The sequence below is a fragment of the Pseudomyrmex gracilis genome, unplaced genomic scaffold (genome assembly GCF_002006095.1).
Source record: "Pseudomyrmex gracilis isolate BER0280 unplaced genomic scaffold, ASM200609v1 scaffold_24, whole genome shotgun sequence".
NCBI classification, from domain to species: domain Eukaryota; kingdom Metazoa; phylum Arthropoda; class Insecta; order Hymenoptera; family Formicidae; genus Pseudomyrmex; species Pseudomyrmex gracilis.
The window spans coordinates 593,593-611,221 of record NW_018020608.1 but is presented as its reverse complement, the minus strand read 5'-3'; the positions used below and the strand labels follow the sequence as shown (position 1 = coordinate 611,221).

The 17,629-nt window shown below is 41.1% G+C and overlaps 3 protein-coding genes across 5 annotated transcripts; 1 reads left to right on the top strand and 2 right to left on the bottom strand.

The window, feature by feature from the left end:
• Positions 1 to 1,054: 1,054 nt before the first annotated feature.
• Positions 1,055 to 10,614, top strand: LOC109852133 (centromere-associated protein E-like). Of its 2 annotated transcripts, none has more exons than XM_020422997.1 (10): positions 1,055 to 1,365; positions 1,779 to 2,013; positions 2,165 to 2,399; positions 2,535 to 2,860; positions 2,940 to 3,057; positions 3,175 to 3,472; positions 3,632 to 3,845; positions 3,940 to 9,541; positions 9,645 to 9,809; positions 9,944 to 10,614. In XM_020422997.1, exons 1-10 carry the CDS (start codon positions 1,209 to 1,211, stop codon positions 10,079 to 10,081), a joined length of 7,488 nt encoding a protein of 2,495 aa, XP_020278586.1. In that variant the 5' UTR covers positions 1,055 to 1,208; the 3' UTR covers positions 10,082 to 10,614. The 2 variants fall into 2 exon arrangements, with proteins under 2 accessions (XP_020278586.1, XP_020278585.1); XM_020422996.1 differs by having other exon boundaries at positions 3,937 to 9,541.
• An 85-nt stretch (positions 10,615 to 10,699) lies between these two features.
• LOC109852070 (protein Peter pan) lies at positions 10,700 to 12,542 on the bottom strand. Its single transcript, XM_020422889.1, has 6 exons — positions 12,453 to 12,542; positions 12,039 to 12,319; positions 11,737 to 11,947; positions 11,342 to 11,668; positions 10,899 to 11,235; positions 10,700 to 10,818 (listed from the first exon to the last, which is right to left on the bottom strand). The coding sequence occupies exons 1-6, from the start codon at positions 12,468 to 12,470 to the stop codon at positions 10,736 to 10,738; spliced, it is 1,257 nt and encodes a 418-aa protein (XP_020278478.1). The 5' UTR covers positions 12,471 to 12,542; the 3' UTR covers positions 10,700 to 10,735.
• Positions 12,543 to 14,532: 1,990 nt separating this feature from the next.
• LOC109852069 lies at positions 14,533 to 16,961 on the bottom strand. Of its 2 annotated transcripts, none has more exons than XM_020422887.1 (2): positions 16,499 to 16,961; positions 14,533 to 16,044 (listed from the first exon to the last, which is right to left on the bottom strand). In XM_020422887.1, the coding sequence occupies exons 1-2, from the start codon at positions 16,706 to 16,708 to the stop codon at positions 15,142 to 15,144; spliced, it is 1,113 nt and encodes a 370-aa protein (XP_020278476.1). In that variant the 5' UTR covers positions 16,709 to 16,961; the 3' UTR covers positions 14,533 to 15,141. The 2 variants fall into 2 exon arrangements, with proteins under 2 accessions (XP_020278476.1, XP_020278477.1); XM_020422888.1 differs by having other exon boundaries at positions 14,533 to 16,041.
• Between the last annotated feature and the right edge of the window lie 668 nt (positions 16,962 to 17,629).

Genomic DNA, 17,629 nt, shown 5'->3' with positions numbered 1-17,629 from the left:
GTAAATTTTCCAATCTTGATTGTTATGTCATAAAGTACAAATATTGATATTATGTGAAAGATGTGCAAAATTCAAAAAGTGTTAAATCATCAGAGACAACTTGGACTGCAAAGAATTGAAGGACACATTGTTTATGCTTGACGTGCGTTTTTGTAAATGTTGGAAATTATATTTGTCAAAAAACTTGTTATCTCGATTCGGTTATATTTAAAATTTATATTTAAATCTATCTATATGTGTAATAATTTAAGAAATTTAATCTTACAAAAACATCTCCGTTGTTTTTTTTTTTTTTTTTTTTAATCAAGCTTATTTCCAATACAGACTCGTGTGTATTTGTGTTGATCAAGATATATATTGAATTTGTGTAAAGAAATGCTTTTTGCTCGAAAAAAAATTATATACATCACATAGAAAAATATATTATGTTACGTATATTGAATACGGCGTGTGTTTTTATATTCGCGTTTGCACAATGTGTGTGTAATTACATACACCGCGGTATTGCAAGATGTCACGCGATTGTTTGCGATTACGCTGTAATTTTTCCACGTACCTTGGAGAAGACGAAGATCGCCCGTTGTTATTTCCGCGCGCGAGCCACTTGTCTCTTCTCCGCAACTGCTTCATTTCAGTTCGATTGCACTCCATTTCCCTGTATTCTTCTAAAAAATTCGTTTTTTTATACACCAGTTTGAACTTACGTATCTCGCACCGGGTTTTGCGCGCGTATATTCGCAAAAGTTTTCTCGAAAACCGAAATAAATCATCAACAATCCGAAATCACAGAAACGATGTGCGCGGCGGCGCATTGACGCGATTGTGCGTATCGCGAGAAGTTGAAAACAATTATCGATATCGATACATCGATATTCGTTTCGGCGCGATTCGATTGGCAAACGACATCTCGAAGAGAGATAAGCGCTCGCAGCGCGACTTCACTCCATACAGACTTATTTAAGTCTATGCTTCACCCTCCGCCCTATGAGCTCGCAGCGTCACGGCGCATGCGCGGTGAGAACGTCATTTGAATTTGAACCGAAGTTAACGAGCGTTTGCCGAGTTATGGCAGCGGGGCGGATTTTAACGAGATGTTCCGCGTTCACGTGCGTGCGTTCGGCGGCTCGATAATAAAATAGAATCGATATTGTTTGATTGTTTTTTTTTTTATAAATAAACAACGCGTGCGAGACACAATTTACGCGACGATGTCGGACAGTAGCATACAAGTGGCGATCAAAATCAGACCGCTCATCCAACGAGAGAAGGAGGAAAATCTGCCGATGCAATGGATATCTCAGGGCAAAACCATCGTGGCTACGGACGCGGAGATCAAGAAGCGAGGCGACGGTGGATTTCAATTCGGTACGGACGCGGAATTACAAGCAAAATGAGATTTATGAGTGCCGAAAGCATCTCCGCTTGAGGGTCTTGGCGCGTGTACTTCTCGAGAAACGCATTTTCCATGTTTGCTGTCAAACTTTTGTTTTTACTTTCTCTTTCCCGTCAATGTTTGAATACGTTTTCACTTCAAGTTCGAGAGAGAAAAATGTCGCGTTGTATTTTTACAGAATTGGATGTAATTAAAAAAAAAAAAAACAAAATTTTAAGTGTTGAGGTTATGATGTTGAAGTCTTGAAGTTTGCTTTTGTTTCTGTTTCTATAAGAAACATAAGATGGTTGCGGAATATTTAATACGGCGACGCAGTTAGACAATTAGATATTCATTATGAATTTATTTTTTTTTTTTCAATAATTCTTACCGTTTTGTATTTTAGATCATATTTTTGATATGAACTCGACCAACAACGACGTGTTCGACACCATTGTAAAACCTATAGTCGACGCTGCTGTGAATGGATTCAATGGGACGGTGTTTGCTTATGGACAAACGAGTTCTGGGAAAACTTACACAATGATGGGCACAATGGAAGAGCCGGGTGTCATACCTTTGGCTGTTGAGTACATGTTCGACGCTATTTCCAACACTCCCGGACGGGAGTTTCTGTTAAGGTAAAATATTTTTATCCATTGTGATGTTAAAAAATTTTATATGCATTTTGAATTTTTATCTGTTTCCAGTCAAAGATGTTTGTTATTTAAAAAAAACGTTTATGCTCATTTTCAAAAGTACAGTATTGTGATAGAAATTGTCACTTTTCAGGGTATCTTACTTGGAAATTTACAATGAAAAAGTCAACGACTTGTTAGATGTAAATAATTCAGACTTGAAGATACACGAGGATATAAATAATCAAGTATTTGTAAAGTGCAAAGAAGAAGTTACTAATTGTCCAGAGAATGTTTTGTCAATTATGTGCAGAGGTAACAAGAACAGAAGAATAGGAGAAACCAATATGAATGAGAAGAGCAGTAGAAGCCATACAATCTTCAAAATTGTAAGCATGCTTCTATATATATATATATTTTTTTTTTTCACATATTGCTTACATATGCGATATTGTTTAAAAAAACTTGTATTAGATGAGGTAATCTAAATGTTATGAGTTTGCAAAACACTGTGAATGTTGTAGACAATTGAGAGCAGAGAAGCTGGCGCGGATGGTGCAATACAAGTGTCACAATTGAACATGGTTGATCTTGCTGGATCGGAGAGGATGCGGCAAACAGGTGCGACTGGAGAACGTTTCAAAGAAGGACGTCACATTAACTTGTCCCTTTCTACCTTGGCGTTAGTAATCAAACAATTGAGCGAGTCGCAAGACGCTCAGAAATTTATAAATTTCCGAGACAGCAAACTCACAAGATTATTGCAAGCCTCTCTAGGTGGCAACGCGATGACTGCGATAATCTGCGCTATAACACCAGCCGCGCTCGAAGAAACCCAATGCACATTATCGTTAGTATCTTAAAGTATTTGCAATATGTGTACGTATAAATAGAATGTAGTTTGTAATTTGTTGTTGCTTAATGAATAGATTCGCATCCAGAGCGAGAAATGTGAAGAATAAGCCTCAGCTGAACGAGGTCATGTCTGATGGCGTACTTTTGAAACGTTATGCGAAACATATCGATGCGCTTAACGCGGAATTAGAGGTAAATACATATATTCATTATCTAATTAATTTTGCTACGTGTGTGAAAACTTTAAATAAAAAAATATTTTAAACAATCCTGATACAATCTATTATGTAACAAAAATCAATTTTTTAGAGAATGAAACAACTGACCGGATCGACCGATTTGCTGGAAATCGAGTCTAAAATGCAAGAAAAAGATCGTATCAATCAGAATTTAGAAAATCGAATTCGATTATTGCAAACCCGAATAGTCACGAGCAACAATCACAACAGCGAATCGTTCAAAACGAGAGAGAAGAGAAGACGAACTTGGTGCGGTACCGATGGATATAAGTCTACATTCCACTCGCGTGTAGATTTATCACCAATCAAAGAAATGTCGCCTATCAAGTTGCACAAATCTAAATCGAACGACATTGAAATGAATACATGTAAGTTCAATATCTCGCGTCTTTTCGCGTAAACTCAAGTCAAGTTATAAGTTAAAATTAATTGAAAATTATTATTTTAACACCTATTACTTGTTTTTTTTTAATTCGAGATTACACTCGAATTAATTTTAACAATAAATGCAAAATTTATTTTTGCAGCGTTCGAGGTAGCTTTCGAAGACTTTGAATTGGAACTTATGAAAAGTGAAGCTAATCGTGAGGAAGAGAGCGATGATGATGATGTTTTCATTACACGTCGTCCTCACAATCGAGTGAGGTTTTTGGAAGATGTATTCATTCAGAAATCGCCTGTAAACTATGACAGTCGTGATACCACTCCTGAAAAACTGGACTCATACGCCCAAACTACAAGGTAGATTACATAAAACCAAACGTACTTGTTGTAATTATATTTTATTTGCAAGTTGAAAGTCAATATTTTTTTGTTTCTGTTTGCGAGCTAGCAGCTTGTCTCCGGGAACACCAAGACAAGTTTTGCAGGACAGAGTCCGTCGTCTGGCGGAAGAGTACGAAGAGTTGCGAGAGTACACAACCTTGGAGAAGCAGATGTACGTTGACGAACATAGCCAGAAACTCGCAAAAGTCTCGTCGTTGGAAAAACAACTGGAAAACACGACATGCGACAAAGACGCCTTCGAACATATAATATCTGATCTTCGTAGACAATTAACCGCGGCCGAATCGCGTTGTGCGTCGGCGGAGGATCAGATGAACGCGCAAGCGTCCGAATTACAAAGAATACCGAGTTTAGAGAAGCAAATCGCGGAATTGACCGCGAAAACGATCGAAATGCAAAACATTTCACAGTTGCAGAAGCAAATAAACTTTCTCACAGCTGAGAAAGATGGATACGAATGCGTGGCCAAGCAATTGCGGATCAAGCTCAATGAGTCTGAACAACGTAATATTTTGCTGGAAGAGAAATTACAACAAGTAACGTCACGAAGAACGGAATTGGAAGAACCGCTTATAGAATTCGCGTCAGAAAACGGGACCACGCAGGGAATAAAACTGGAAACCGAAATTATCGCCGCATCCGAAAAAAATAACTTGGAGTGCAAAATAACCGAACTTCAAAACAAATTGGCGGAAGTGGAGCAATGCAACAGCTCGTTGAAAGACAAATTGCGCGAACGGGAAACGGAACTGCAAGATCTCGGCGTCGCGCGACAACAGGTTCGCGATCTCGCGTCCGAGAAGGACGAGCTTCAGCGCGCTGTTTGCGAGATTCAGCAGAAATTGAGCGAAGCGGAGGAATGCAACAGCTCGTTGAAAGACAAATTGCGCGAGCGGGAAACGGAACTCCAAGATCTCGGCGTCGCGCGACAGCAGGTTCGCGATCTCGCGTCCGAGAAGGACGAGCTTCAGCGCGCTGTTTGCGAGATTCAGCAGAAATTGAGCGAAGCGGAACAAGTCAATACTTCGATAAGAGATAAGTTGAGCGAGCAGCAACTGGAAGTTCAAAAGTGTCAGTATCAAGAGAAGCGAATTGAGCAACTCATGTCTGAGAAGCGCGAATTCGAACTGGTCATCGATAAATTGAAACAGCCACTCGTGGGGCCGGAAGTACTTAGCGCAACGGAAGGTGAGACAAACGAAGATCAGCCACATGTAGACGCACTTCAATTTCTAGAGGAACATATTCAGAATCTTCCACAAAAAAATATTCTAAGAAAACAAGAAGAATCAAAAGAAAAGACAAATGACAGTTTAACGGACACGTTGACGGAAGTTGAAGTAACAAATGCTTCAGTGTCAGTTGACAGTGCTGATGACGAGGTTGCTCGTCTGAAAAATCGCATGAACGACTTGGAGTGTATAATCGCAGATATTCAGAAAGAAAATAAACATTTGAAGGAGGAAGCGTTAGCGAAATCGGCAATATCGAATCACGAGTACGATTCAATCAACGAGTCGTCGGTCAATGTGGAAGACATGTCGAGCACGAAGATGTCCTTGGATGACACTCTTAAGTTGTCCGCCGATCTGGTTCTGAAGACTCAGCAGTTGGACGAGATGAGAAAGGACGTGCAAAGCTTGAAGGCGGATTTGGAAAGCCTGCAGGAAACCGTGTATCTGTTGACAACCGAGAACAGCGAGCTGGCGAGCAAATTGTCGGCGGAGAAGGAGTGCGCCGAGAAGGCGGCTGCCGATTTTCAGCAAACGATCGATGATCTTTACGCGCGAAACGCAAAGATACTGGATGAGAAACTCAATCTGCGGAATAATTTGGTGTTGCTCAACGATGAGTTGACAATTCTTCGTTCAAAAGTATCCGAAACAACTTCCAGCGAAAACGAAAGGATCCTCAAGTACGAGGAACAAATCAACGTGCTGACGGAAAAGAACGCGGGGTTGTTATCCGACATCGTTGATTACACGAAAGAGTTGGAAACGTTGAAAGAGAGCAAATCGCTTGTGTACGAACACGATTGCATGTACAAAGACAAACTGACTCATCTCACGGATAAACACGAATATCTGACGAAGGAAAACAACGAGCTCTCCACCACCTTGATGGACAAGATCGAGGAGAGCGACAGGTTGAAGCAGGAGTGCGACATTTTGAGCAGTAAGTTAGAACTGTCGCTGCGAAACAACGAAGACATCGGTGATGTCAACGATATCGAGCAACTGCGAGCGGAGAATACGTTACTGAAGACCGAAATGATGGAGTTGAAAGCTAACGTGAAAGATCTAACCGATGAGAACTCAAAGTTGTCCAATCAGTTAATGGAAACTATAGAAGAATTGGAGGTGCAAGCGGGCAATTCCTGCAATAATACGTTGCGCTTGTCAATGTTGTACAATTCCGCGAGCGATACGTTAGACAATAGCGTGAACGACAACGCTGAAGCAACGATCCTGAAGTTGCAGGACCAAGTCAACCATCTCACGTATCTCAATAACAAACTAAGCGAGTTGAAATTAAGTCCTTGCATTCAGTGTTCTCACTTAAAAGAGTCGAACGAAAACCGACGATTGCTTAAGCTGCAAGTGAAGACTCTGAACCACAAGTTGGAGGACTCGCAGAGACGTTTCGACAGCATTGCGGCAAAAAGCGACGCGCTCATTTTGAAAGCCCGAGAAGACACGTTGAACGCAAGCGCGTGCAACACGTCTGCCGACACTAGTTTCTCCGAGAGCATGAACGTCACATTCGTCGAGGAAGGACTTCAGTCGTTGAACAACGAATTGCAAATTTTAAAGGAGGACAGCGACAAACTGATGAATGCGCGCGACGAAGATAAGCGCGATGAGGAGAAGCGCGATGAGGAGAAGCGCGACGAAGTCGAGAACATACAAGATAGTACTGTTACGAATTCGAGCAACGATTCAAGTGTCAGTGTTAAAAAGTCCTCGAGAACTTCGAGATTGGAAAGGATCATGGAAGTTATGAGCGTCTTGCAGAGCGACTTCAACGAATTGAAGGAAAATAATGTAAACGTTAAAGAAAATCTCGCGAAATTTATTGCCGAGAAGGAATCCTTACTGGACGAAATCAATATTTTGAGAGCCGCCAACGAACAGCTCCTGCAACAGTTGTCGGAGAGCAAGTTGTCGCACAAGACCGCGTTGGAAAAAGCAATCATCCTCGAGAGCGAGATAACAGACGTGACCGACAAGTTGGAAGAGATTACCGCGAGATGTAAACAGATTGAGGACGCGAAACTCCTTCTCGATATCGAGGCCGGAAGTCTGAAAGAAGACAAGATAATGAAGGAGCAAACGATAAATGAATTGCGTCAGAGTGTCTCTTGTCTTCAACACGAGGTGGAATTAATGAAGAGTCAAAAGGAAGAGCTCGACGTCGATAACAACAATTTGAAACAAGAATATGAGGAAACACTGAAGTCGCTTAGATCAGCGAATGAAGAATTAACCAATTCCAAAGCAATTATCTCGCAGAAACTGGCCGATTCTAAAATTGCGGAAGACAGAGTGACGGAACTCAATGAGAAGGTGAACAAAATCTCTTCCGAAAACGATTATTTGAAGGAGGAGTTGATCAAGCTGCGCAATATAGAGGAGAAATTTGAGAAGATCAAAACCGAGTATCAGTCGAAACATCAACAGGATCAGACCTTGATCGAGGACAACAAGAAGCTCAAGAACTTGCTGAACAACGCCTCGAAAAACATCATCAAGGAGATAATTTCTCTCAAACCCAAGGCCGACACGCAGGAACTCGCGAACAAATCGGCGGACGATCTGTTCCAAGTGTTCGTGCAAACGATCTTGGCGAAGGAGACGGAAATTGTGAAGACGATGCAGGAGAATTTCGACAAGACGAAGCGAAAGCTCGAGGATGAGAAACGGCAGAGCGTGGACGCGGAAAAACGTACGGCCTCGTGGGCGAAGGAACTGGAAGGCGAGATAGAGAAACTTCAGGCGGATTTGTCCGAGCGCGAAACCGCGACTCGCAAATTGCAGGAAGAAGTCGCGCGTTTGGAACAACTTCTGAAGGAGAGCGATTGCGACAGGTTCGCAATGAAGGAAAAGATCGGCGGACTGGAGACGGATCTCGGCAATCTGCAGACTGAACTTGACAAATATTCCAAAAACGACACGGTGAACGGCGAGGCTGTTATTATCGCGCAAAAGCGCGAGAAACAAGCTCAGGAGGTGATCAAGAACAAGGAAGCCGAGTTTCAGGCAAAATTAAATTCGGAGAGAGAGGTGTACAACAAGAGAATAGAAGATCTCGCGTGTACGATAGAGTCGTTCAAAACGAAGACCATCGAACTGACAGGCAACGTCGAATGCCTCGAAGCTAATCAGAAACAATTGAAGAACATCATCGAGCTCAAGAGCAACGAGATAATGAAGAGCAATCAGATCATTCAGACGAAGCAGACCGAGCTGGAACAGCTCGCCGAAGCTTACGCCGATCTAAATCGCGAACTGGAAGAGAAGAATCAGCGTATCGCGGAGATCACGGAACGATCCAAGTTCATGTGCGACGAGCTAACGGAGTGCAGAGCCAGTCTTGATGTGATCGTGCCCGAGAACGAGTTTTTGAAGCAACAAATCAACGAACGAAAGGTCGCCATAGAGCAGTACAAAAAGGAGATGGAGAAGCTGAAAATGGAAGACAAGAAGGAGATCGACGCGATCAGAGATAAGTTGAACTTTGAAGAGTTGAAGAACGCCGAGCTGAACAAGCAAATAGCCGACTTAAATAACAATAACGTCGCTCTGACGGATTCGATAAATAACTTGATAAACGAATACGCGATGTTGGAGCGTAAATGCTGCGCTTTGGAGAAGAGAGTCAGAAACAGTACGAGCAAGATACTGGCCGAAGAACAGATGGAAGAACTGAAGGACTTGAACAGATCTCTGCGTAACAATTTGGACGGCGCGAGCAATCGGATCACGGAACTGCAAGCCGCCAAAACTGACCTGATGAAGCAATTGGTCGTTTTGAACAGTCAATACGACACGGCGTGCAAAGAGAATCAAACGTTGAAGGAGACGTTGTCGTCGTACAGATGCAAATACGACACGAACGACGACAAGTATGACGCGCTGCTGCAAGAGAAGAACAAAGTGGCTCTGGAATTGGAAGCCACAAAGGTTCGACTGGCTCAAGCGAGCAAGGATATCGAAATTTATACCGAGAAGATCAAAGAATTGGAGGAGAAAGTTTTGGAACTCGACAAAGAAGCGGAAGACTTGGCCAATGTTATTCGCGAGCATGACGCTGAGAACGCGAGGCTTCAGGATCAGTATTACACGTGTCGCGACGAAATTGATAAATTGCAGAACAAGATAAAAAGTCTCGAGAAGGAGGATCGTGACGAAGAAGATTCGCAATCGCCGTCGAAAACAAACGAGTCGTCAGATAGAGTCCAGAGGTCGTCGTATTATGACGAATGTTGTCGCTGCAAGATATTGCAAAATACGATACGTAAACTCGAACTGGAGCTTGTATCGAAGAACGGCAAGATCACGACGTTGGAGCTGCAAATACGAAGCGGAAGCTTTCCTTATCAGAAGAAGTGCAAGGAATTGCAGGAGCATCTTCTGGCGTACAAAAACAAGGTAACTTAAATATTTTAATCAATCACACGATTGTCACTTCGATTCGACGAATAAATCAATTTTATTATTTTTTTTTTTTTTTACGATCTATACTCCTTTGCAGAATAGCGAACTGTCGGCAGAAATTAAACGACTTCAGATAGCGATGCTGCGTACGAGCGCGAGAGAGTGTGACGTGTGCAAACAACGACTCGTGAACAGAAGGCATCAGTCGTGTCAGACGGTAACGCCGATACGATTTTGTGGCACGAGCAGTGGTATAATTGATGTGAGTACATTTTTGAGCAAAGAGAATATAAGAAAATTGAAGAGTTAACGAATCTGTTGAAATTTTTCTCAAGTTTTTTTTCTTTCTGTTTCTTTTGTGTGTTTTTTCATAAAAACAAATCTGTTGTCACGCAGGACGAAGTGAGAATACTGAAGTTGGAAAAAGAGAAACAAATGATGAAAGATGTGTGTCGTTCTCGGGCCAAGGTAATAAAGGAGCTCGAGCAAAGGATAAAGGTGTACGAGAATGAACTGGGTCTCGGAAACGCATAAAATTTGTTTGTCGCGATGGATCATTTCTTCCGCGTTGCCATATCGGTTCGGAACATGTATAATCCGACTCTTTGGTATTAAGCGCACAATCAGCCCAGGTGCACAGATATGTGCGAACAGTGGCGTAATATACACACAGGATGTAAATATTATAAATATTTTTAACGTTACATATTTTAAGCAATGTAGTGTTTTATATTTTTGTAATACAAATGAATTCTCAGCTATATGTTTTTTACACATCGACGTCGAAAATGCCGGCAATATATTTTCTTAACAACTTTACACGTACAGACTGTTGTCTTTTTGTCACACAATGCATACGATGTAAAATAATGTTGTTGCATTTGTGTGGTATTGAAATTTCTTCTACTGACGTACGCACAAATGAACAATTGTATGTATAAAATATATAGTTAATCAATTATCTCGTTGGTGTTTACTGTTTGGTAAACCAAATGGATTTTAATTGATTATTCGCAAATTATTGAAAGATTAATAATACAAATTTATACATACATATATATATATATGTAAACATAATATATACATGTATATATAAATGTTAGATTTAGGAAAACTTTCATTAAAAAAAAAACAAAAATACAACTACCTGCTGTACTTGCAATTATATTATTGATTAAATTATTAAGATTAGGCACGTTTCATCTTTTTTTGTTTATATTTCGTTGTGTAGTTTTGTGGCCTCTTCCTACTGACGTTTAGTTGGAACAAGTCTGAAATGTAGAAAGATCGCGTTACGTCGTGGTGATTGACAAACAGCCAAAAAACACGCGTACACACACGGAATATTTACCTTTATCAGGTTCTTCTCCCACTTCCTCTCGATAATATTGAGCATCATCGTCCTCGTCCGCTTCGTTATTTTCAGTTTCCGATTCCTTAGCGAATTTTCGCAAGAGCACGTCGCTCTCTTTTTTCTTCAGAATTCCCTTGAGCGACTTCTCCTTGTGTTGCTGTCTCATTTCTTCCTTTCTCGTTCTGTTTGCTTCTTGTATCTTCCGCCTTTTCTCTTTCAATCTTCTCCTTTCTTCCCTTCTCTTCCTTATAATCAGTATCTCTTCTTCTGTTTTCTGTACAAGCTCGTGGAAAAGCACTTCACCCTGAAGAAGCTCGCTTTCTACTTTTATCAACTGGAATAACCAGACAGGTTATTAAATAAAAGATACGCTGGAATATGTAAGTGTGTGTACACATTTTTTTTCTATAATATAATTCATCAATTAAAAACTTTCCAACCTGCAAAGTCAATCTCGGTCCCAATTCGTACAGTCTAATCGCGCTTTTCGAATTAACGTGATTTCCTCTCGACGACAAGTTTTGCGACAATGTGACGTGACTGGTTTCGTCGTCTTCCGCTTCGCTTTCTGACACGGTCGGTTTGGACAGAAACTCGGAAAAATCCTCGCACTTGGACAAATTGGGCACTTTCGCTTGCACCAATTTCTTGATTCCTTTCGACAAACCCACGGGCACAACCTTGATCGCGTAATGTCTGAAGTCAACGGTTTTCGATTCCGTGTTGTAATTCAAACACACACAACGACGAATTGTGCTCAAGTTGACCTGTAACGTGAATCTCGTGTGAATTGTATTTTCACGCTGAATATTCAAGCGGCAGTTCAGAAACTTACGGTGGTTAAATTTATTGTTGGAAATAGATTCTGAAACATTGAAGACATGAGCTTCAACTGCATTCCCTCTCCGCTGAAGTTGTTCAAAACCACCAGTGGAGAATTCTTGAAGGCTTCGTGATAGACCAATTGCTTCTTCAACATAGATATCACATCTCTCGCCAAACAGAAGTTATTTATCTTGAACGTAAGGGTAGGTCCTTTGGGCAATCTGCCATCATGGAGAATGTCAGAGAGAATGTTACATCAGTTATTACACACACATGTACAGTTAACAGATTTCATAGGATAGATAGATATACCTGCAAAGTTTGAGGTACATTCCCAATTCGGTTTTTGTAAATATAGACATGTGCGTGACGTGAAGCACGCTCGCGACCGAAACGAAATCCTTGATGGTATTTTTCTTACGGGCCTTCAGAGACGAGGCTGTAAACGGTTCCATGACTTTTCGAAAATCCTTTGTGAGCTCAAGAATGTGATCTCCCGATAATCCACGATTGAACACGAACGAATGAGACGCTCGAACAAGCTCTTCCTTTTCCACCGCGTTTAACTGCTTGTTTCGCCTCGTGCACCGACCCTACGCATAATTTTTATGTAAAACAAAACATTAGTATATTACATTCTTTTAATTGTAGCACACTAATTTAATTGCGCACGCAAGCACTAATTACAGTTTTTTTAATTGTTTATATCGATCGATATAACATTACCTTTCTTTTACGAGCCATTTTTTCTTCCCTAAACAAGGTTAAAACTTAGAAACTCGCCGCGTCCACGTGCGTACGTACACACAGCGTCAAAACCACGAAGTAAGAGCAGAGAGAAGGTTTCCTCTCAAGGTTTTACCGCTCAAGTGTGAGCGTACTTCGTCTCTTTTTCGACAGAGGGCACCGCACGCGACTTCTCACAGCTCGCGTGTAGTTTGCAACTTGACCCGACAGATGGCGCTAACAGCGCGATATGCGCGCGCGACGGATGACGACGCGTATTCGCAACTGGTCGCAATCGGAGGCGACGAACGAACACACATCTCTCTCTCTCTCTCTTTCTCGAGGTGATTTTTTTTAATTAATTGCGCGACGTTGCGCGAAACGAAGACGCCGTGTCTGGTCAGTAGCCGCCGGCTTTTCTTCTTATTCGCCTAGCGAATTAACACGATGACACGACGGATGCAAATAACAGCCGCGAGACGGCGCGCCGGACGGGGCTGCGGAACAAACACGACGACGGGCGCGAAAAGGTAACGTTTGCCATATGCCGGGCTTAGAGCAGAAACCGGCTGTGATTTTTGCACAAGGAACACTTGGCGCGCGTTTATATGTGCTTTTCTTGCGGCACATAGATAACCGCCGCTCGCGGACACGAAGATTCGCATTGCTTGCATTCAATCGGGAGAATTGAACGAGAAAATGAACGTCGCGCGCTACATATATCCATTACGCAAAAAAAGGTTCTTGAATCAAATTTCACTTTTTTCTCTCTCTCTCTATAGCAACTACCTATCAATATTTATATTTGCATAAACAGATAAAACATAGTCTAATGGAAAAAAACGAAAGAGAAATTTTTATGTCAAATACGCATAAGTTTATCGATAACTTGCTTTACGTTGCTTTAGAGAGCGTCTATATGTGTACGTTGATGTAACTCTGATTTGCAGATTGGTAAAAAAAAATATATGTATATATATATCAGGTAATATAAGCTGCTTTTGGCTCGCAGAGATTAGTCAATATCTCGGATATAAGATAAAATTCGATTTATCGATGTCGATTTATTTTTTCACGTAAAATTGTTTTTTTCTCGCCAGTCGCGCATCATCAGTTCGAAGATATTCTCTATATATATATATATACACACATATAATGTTTAAATACATATATATATACATGTATACGAAGTCCGCAGAATGCGGCGCACCGCGTGGAACGTTTCTCGGACCACGGACGCGAGAGGTCTCCGCGTTTTTTTTTTTTTTCTCTTTCTTTTGCCCGCGCGCTTCGTTGCGACCGCACCGAAGCGGTACACCGGCAAGTGCGTGCGCGGCTACGCATTGAGACGCACTGCGAGACTCAGCGAGACCGGTAAAAAAAACGCAACCTTCGCTGCTTTGAAGCGAGACAAGGAACACGCCACGGTGACGAGTCGTGGCGCGCACCGTTGCACCTGCACCTCCTCGTTACCCTGGCACTCCTACCTTACTGATCTCGACTGCGGGATGCCGAGAATGCCCGCGAGCGTGTAACATTACGAGAGATCTCTCTCATCACCGCTGTCCCTTTAATTTTTCCTCGCGTTCGTTTTTTAAAATTTTTCGCAAAAATAAAAAATCACAACGCGGCAGTGTCTTTGGGTTTTTTTTTTTTTTTTTTTTTTTTTTTCCAATTTTTTCTTTTTTTTCTTTTCCTCCTTGTTTTACCTCTTCAGATCTCTCTCATCACCGCTGTCCCTTTAATTTTTCCTCGCGTTCGTTTTTTAAAATTTTTCGCAAAAATAAAAAATCACAACGCGGCAGTGTCTTTGGGTTTTTTTTTTTTTTTTTTTTTTTATTGCCAATTTTATTTGTCACGACTTTATGTACATGTTTTACATATTGGAACGCGAGTGTAGTCGTTGTATTCGAGTGAAGCTATAAAACGAACATAATATATAAATATGTATATGTGTAATATATTAAATATATATATATATATATATGTATATATATATAATGTATATATATATATGTTTATTTATAACGAACGTAAGAATATATATTAAGATATAAGAATATATTATGACAGACTCGCAGTGAGGTATAAAATCGTATCTATAAAACTTGAAAACAAAACAAATTAATCTTTTTTTGAAAGTTAAAATAAAAATCAGTAACTTCTTATTTTTGGTCGTGAAATATCACAAACAACGTTTTACGTGGAAACGTAAAACAACTCGAATAAATAAAAAAGAAAACATAATTCACTCTTATAAAATTAAATCTTTATCTCTGTAATTGGTCTGTCTTCCTAAACAATCAACAGCCAGAATCAGATAAGCGTCGGTTTGAAAAAAAAAAAACATCAAAATTTATTTGTCTTCGTAACATTACACTGTCAAAAGCGTCGCTGGCGTATAAAATCCCAAACTCGCTTTCAATTATTCTCTCTCTTGTGACAGGCACGCATTTTGTTAGCAAAAAATTACACAAAAGAAAAGAAAAAATTCTCAAAATAAACAAAAAAACATAAGTAAATGCAAGAGAATATCAAAACTGAAAGACAAATTTATTTAACGAGACACTCTTGTAAGAAGAGAGCGAGTTTGTGTTTCTGGAGCCGTTTGTGTCAAAACTATAAAAAAAAAAAATAAATAAACAAAGTAAAGATCGCACTTATTAACGATCGACGCAAGTTCTCTCTCTTATAACGAACAATCGCTTCGTTCCCGCGATTTGTTTCTCAACGAGGGTGATTCGTTGACATCATCATCGCTGTCGCTGTCGCTCAACCTCAAGCATTGCACTTTTAGTTTCGCGCACGCCTGATCCGCCAATTCGTTCGACTCGTCGAAACAATTGGCGGTCTTCGCGCCGCAAACAATTTTTTGAGGCTCGCGATTCTGAGAAACAGCGGAATGAGTTCGACTGCGTTTGAACGTACTTCGACTTTCGTCGAAACTCGCACGCGAATCGTTAATCGGCGGTTGTGACTGATTGACTTCGTCATCGGTGTCGCTGTCGCTCAATCTCGAGCATCGCGCTTTTGGTTTCGCCCGATTCACAGATTCGCCCGGCTCGTAGAAATAATTGATGGTCTTCACGCCGAACATGTCGCAAACGATTTCTCTGGGCTTGGGATTCTCGGAGACGACGGGATGAGGAGTTAGCTTGCGTTTGACCGTACCTCGATTTCCGTCGGTTCTTCTCGGACGTGAGACGACGCGACGGCGACGCGACGACGTGAGAACAGGTGACACCGTGATTCTCTTCTTTCTGTAGGACTTCATGTCGTGCAACGGCAAACGTGTCCGTTCAGACGAATCGCTGTCGTCGCTGTTCTCCGCGTCGACATTCCGTTTGTTTTTAATGAAACACTCGGTTGTTTCCCATTGGAACGTCGTCGACGCGTCCGATTCGTACGAATCGTCCGTCGCGTCGACGGTCAACCCCACCTGCAGCGCGTAACAATCGTCAGAAGTTTCGCGATTTTGCTCGGTAATCACCACGTGCGACTTCCGTCTGATCTTGGGTTGTTTTTCGTCGTCCGACATCGACACGAGTTCTAAGCTATTTTCTGTCACATTGTTTTCATTAGACATATCCTGCTGTAAAACAAAATTGTTTGTATTTTTATCCTTTGACATTTGGAGTTTTTTTGTCTTTTATATCTCGCATATATACACGCGTGTGGCTATAGAAAACTTATTCTAGTACTTGCTTTTTTTATATTTTTATTTTTTATTTTTTTTATATTTTTACAGATAAACGAACCGGACCAGTGGCCGGACATTCGAGAAATAATTACAGCAAAGTACACGCGTCAAAAACCAATAATTAAAAACACATTTCAAGAAACGCTCGTACCACAGAAAATTGTTTTTTTTTACGATTAATATTTACATAACCAATAATTATTTCTTTAAATGTCCAGAGCCATTGGAGTATCGCTCGTTGCGACAGTCAACTATTACAAATTTTTATACACACATGTATTGTATACGTAAACACTTATATTGTTTATTTATGTTTCAGCTCTCTCTCTCTCTTTGATTGACTCACCGTGTTTACACAAATAGTCGGGACGTTAACGTGTCGCGAGACGGGTCTGTACCAGGTATTGCACCCGCTGCGTACGTTGTGGAAGTACAATCTCTTGGGATAACGTCTGGATCGGCACTGAATCCATCCGTGGCTCAAAGTGAATTTGCCGAATTCGCGTTGAACAATACGCGGTTCCGATGTCATCGTTGACGAGGCGCGATCTCTCATTTTGCGCAACTAATAACAAATCGACTCGATCGACCAATGCGCGACGTTTCGCCGAAACATATAAGTATATACGCAAATATATCGCGAGTGGCGGCATATTTGAACGCTCACAATCGGCGGCACTGTGCGAAACAAAACACCGTCTCCGGGAAAAAAGTCCTAGAATCGAAACCGAACAAAATCGCGACGCAGGCGCGATCTGCAACAATAGAGTTCAATTTTGGACGAGGTTAGGTCAGGTTAGGTTCGAAGTGCACGCGCGGATGGATATTTGCGCGAGTGATTAACACGGTTTATTCGACTTCTCAAAGAACTCGAAGAATCCTTTGAAGAGAAATCCTGAACACGTTCCTGTCGAAGGAAGCGCCAACCTTTGGACTTATCGGGAGATCATCGCTGAAATAACCAACGACGCGCGTACAAAACATGAAGGGAGGAAACATTTCCGCGATGGACTTTAACAACACATTTAAGGTAAGATGACGCTTTTAACATGAGATTGTTATTATTTTCGAAGAAAAACTAACGATTTTAGAAAATTAAGACAACGCGTATAATTTTCGTCGGCGTATATTTATGTGAATGTTACATTTGTTTTGGACAAACGAGAGAACTCTTCGAATTTTTTAAATCACGTGACTTTGTCACAATAAACAGGTCAGGAGATCTCTCTCTCTCTGACCGAGACGATGAGTTTTTTTTTCTCTCTTTTTTTTGTCCGGAAGAAACATTAGGAGAATACGTAATGCAATATGACCAGCATGCATCGCGATGTGCTCACAGCTTATTATTCGCGGTCACGCGTGCACATTTGTATTATTTGCGACGTATAGAAGCGATTCCGCCGAGTTTGGTTTTGCTGCCTTATTATCTATGTTCCTTTTTTTTTTTTTTTTTTTTTGAATAAGTTTTTCTAAAATC

Coding starts and splice junctions, on each gene's coding strand:
- LOC109852133 (XM_020422996.1), top strand. CDS start 1,209: ATGTCGGACAGTAGCATACAAGTGGCGATCAAAATCAGACCGCTCATC. Junction 1,366..1,778: donor CGACGGTGGATTTCAATTCG/GTACGGACGCGG, acceptor TTTGTATTTTAG/ATCATATTTTTGATATGAAC. Junction 2,014..2,164: donor GGACGGGAGTTTCTGTTAAG/GTAAAATATTTT, acceptor GTCACTTTTCAG/GGTATCTTACTTGGAAATTT.
- LOC109852070 (XM_020422889.1), bottom strand. Junction 11,669..11,736: donor CAACAATAAATTTAACCACC/GTAAGTTTCTGA, acceptor TTCACGTTACAG/GTCAACTTGAGCACAATTCG. Junction 11,236..11,341: donor GACCGAGATTGACTTTGCAG/GTTGGAAAGTTT, acceptor TGGTTATTCCAG/TTGATAAAAGTAGAAAGCGA.
- LOC109852069 (XM_020422887.1), bottom strand. CDS start 16,708: ATGAGAGATCGCGCCTCGTCAACGATGACATCGGAACCGCGTATTGTT. Junction 16,045..16,498: donor CGACTATTTGTGTAAACACG/GTGAGTCAATCA, acceptor TTTGTTTTACAG/CAGGATATGTCTAATGAAAA.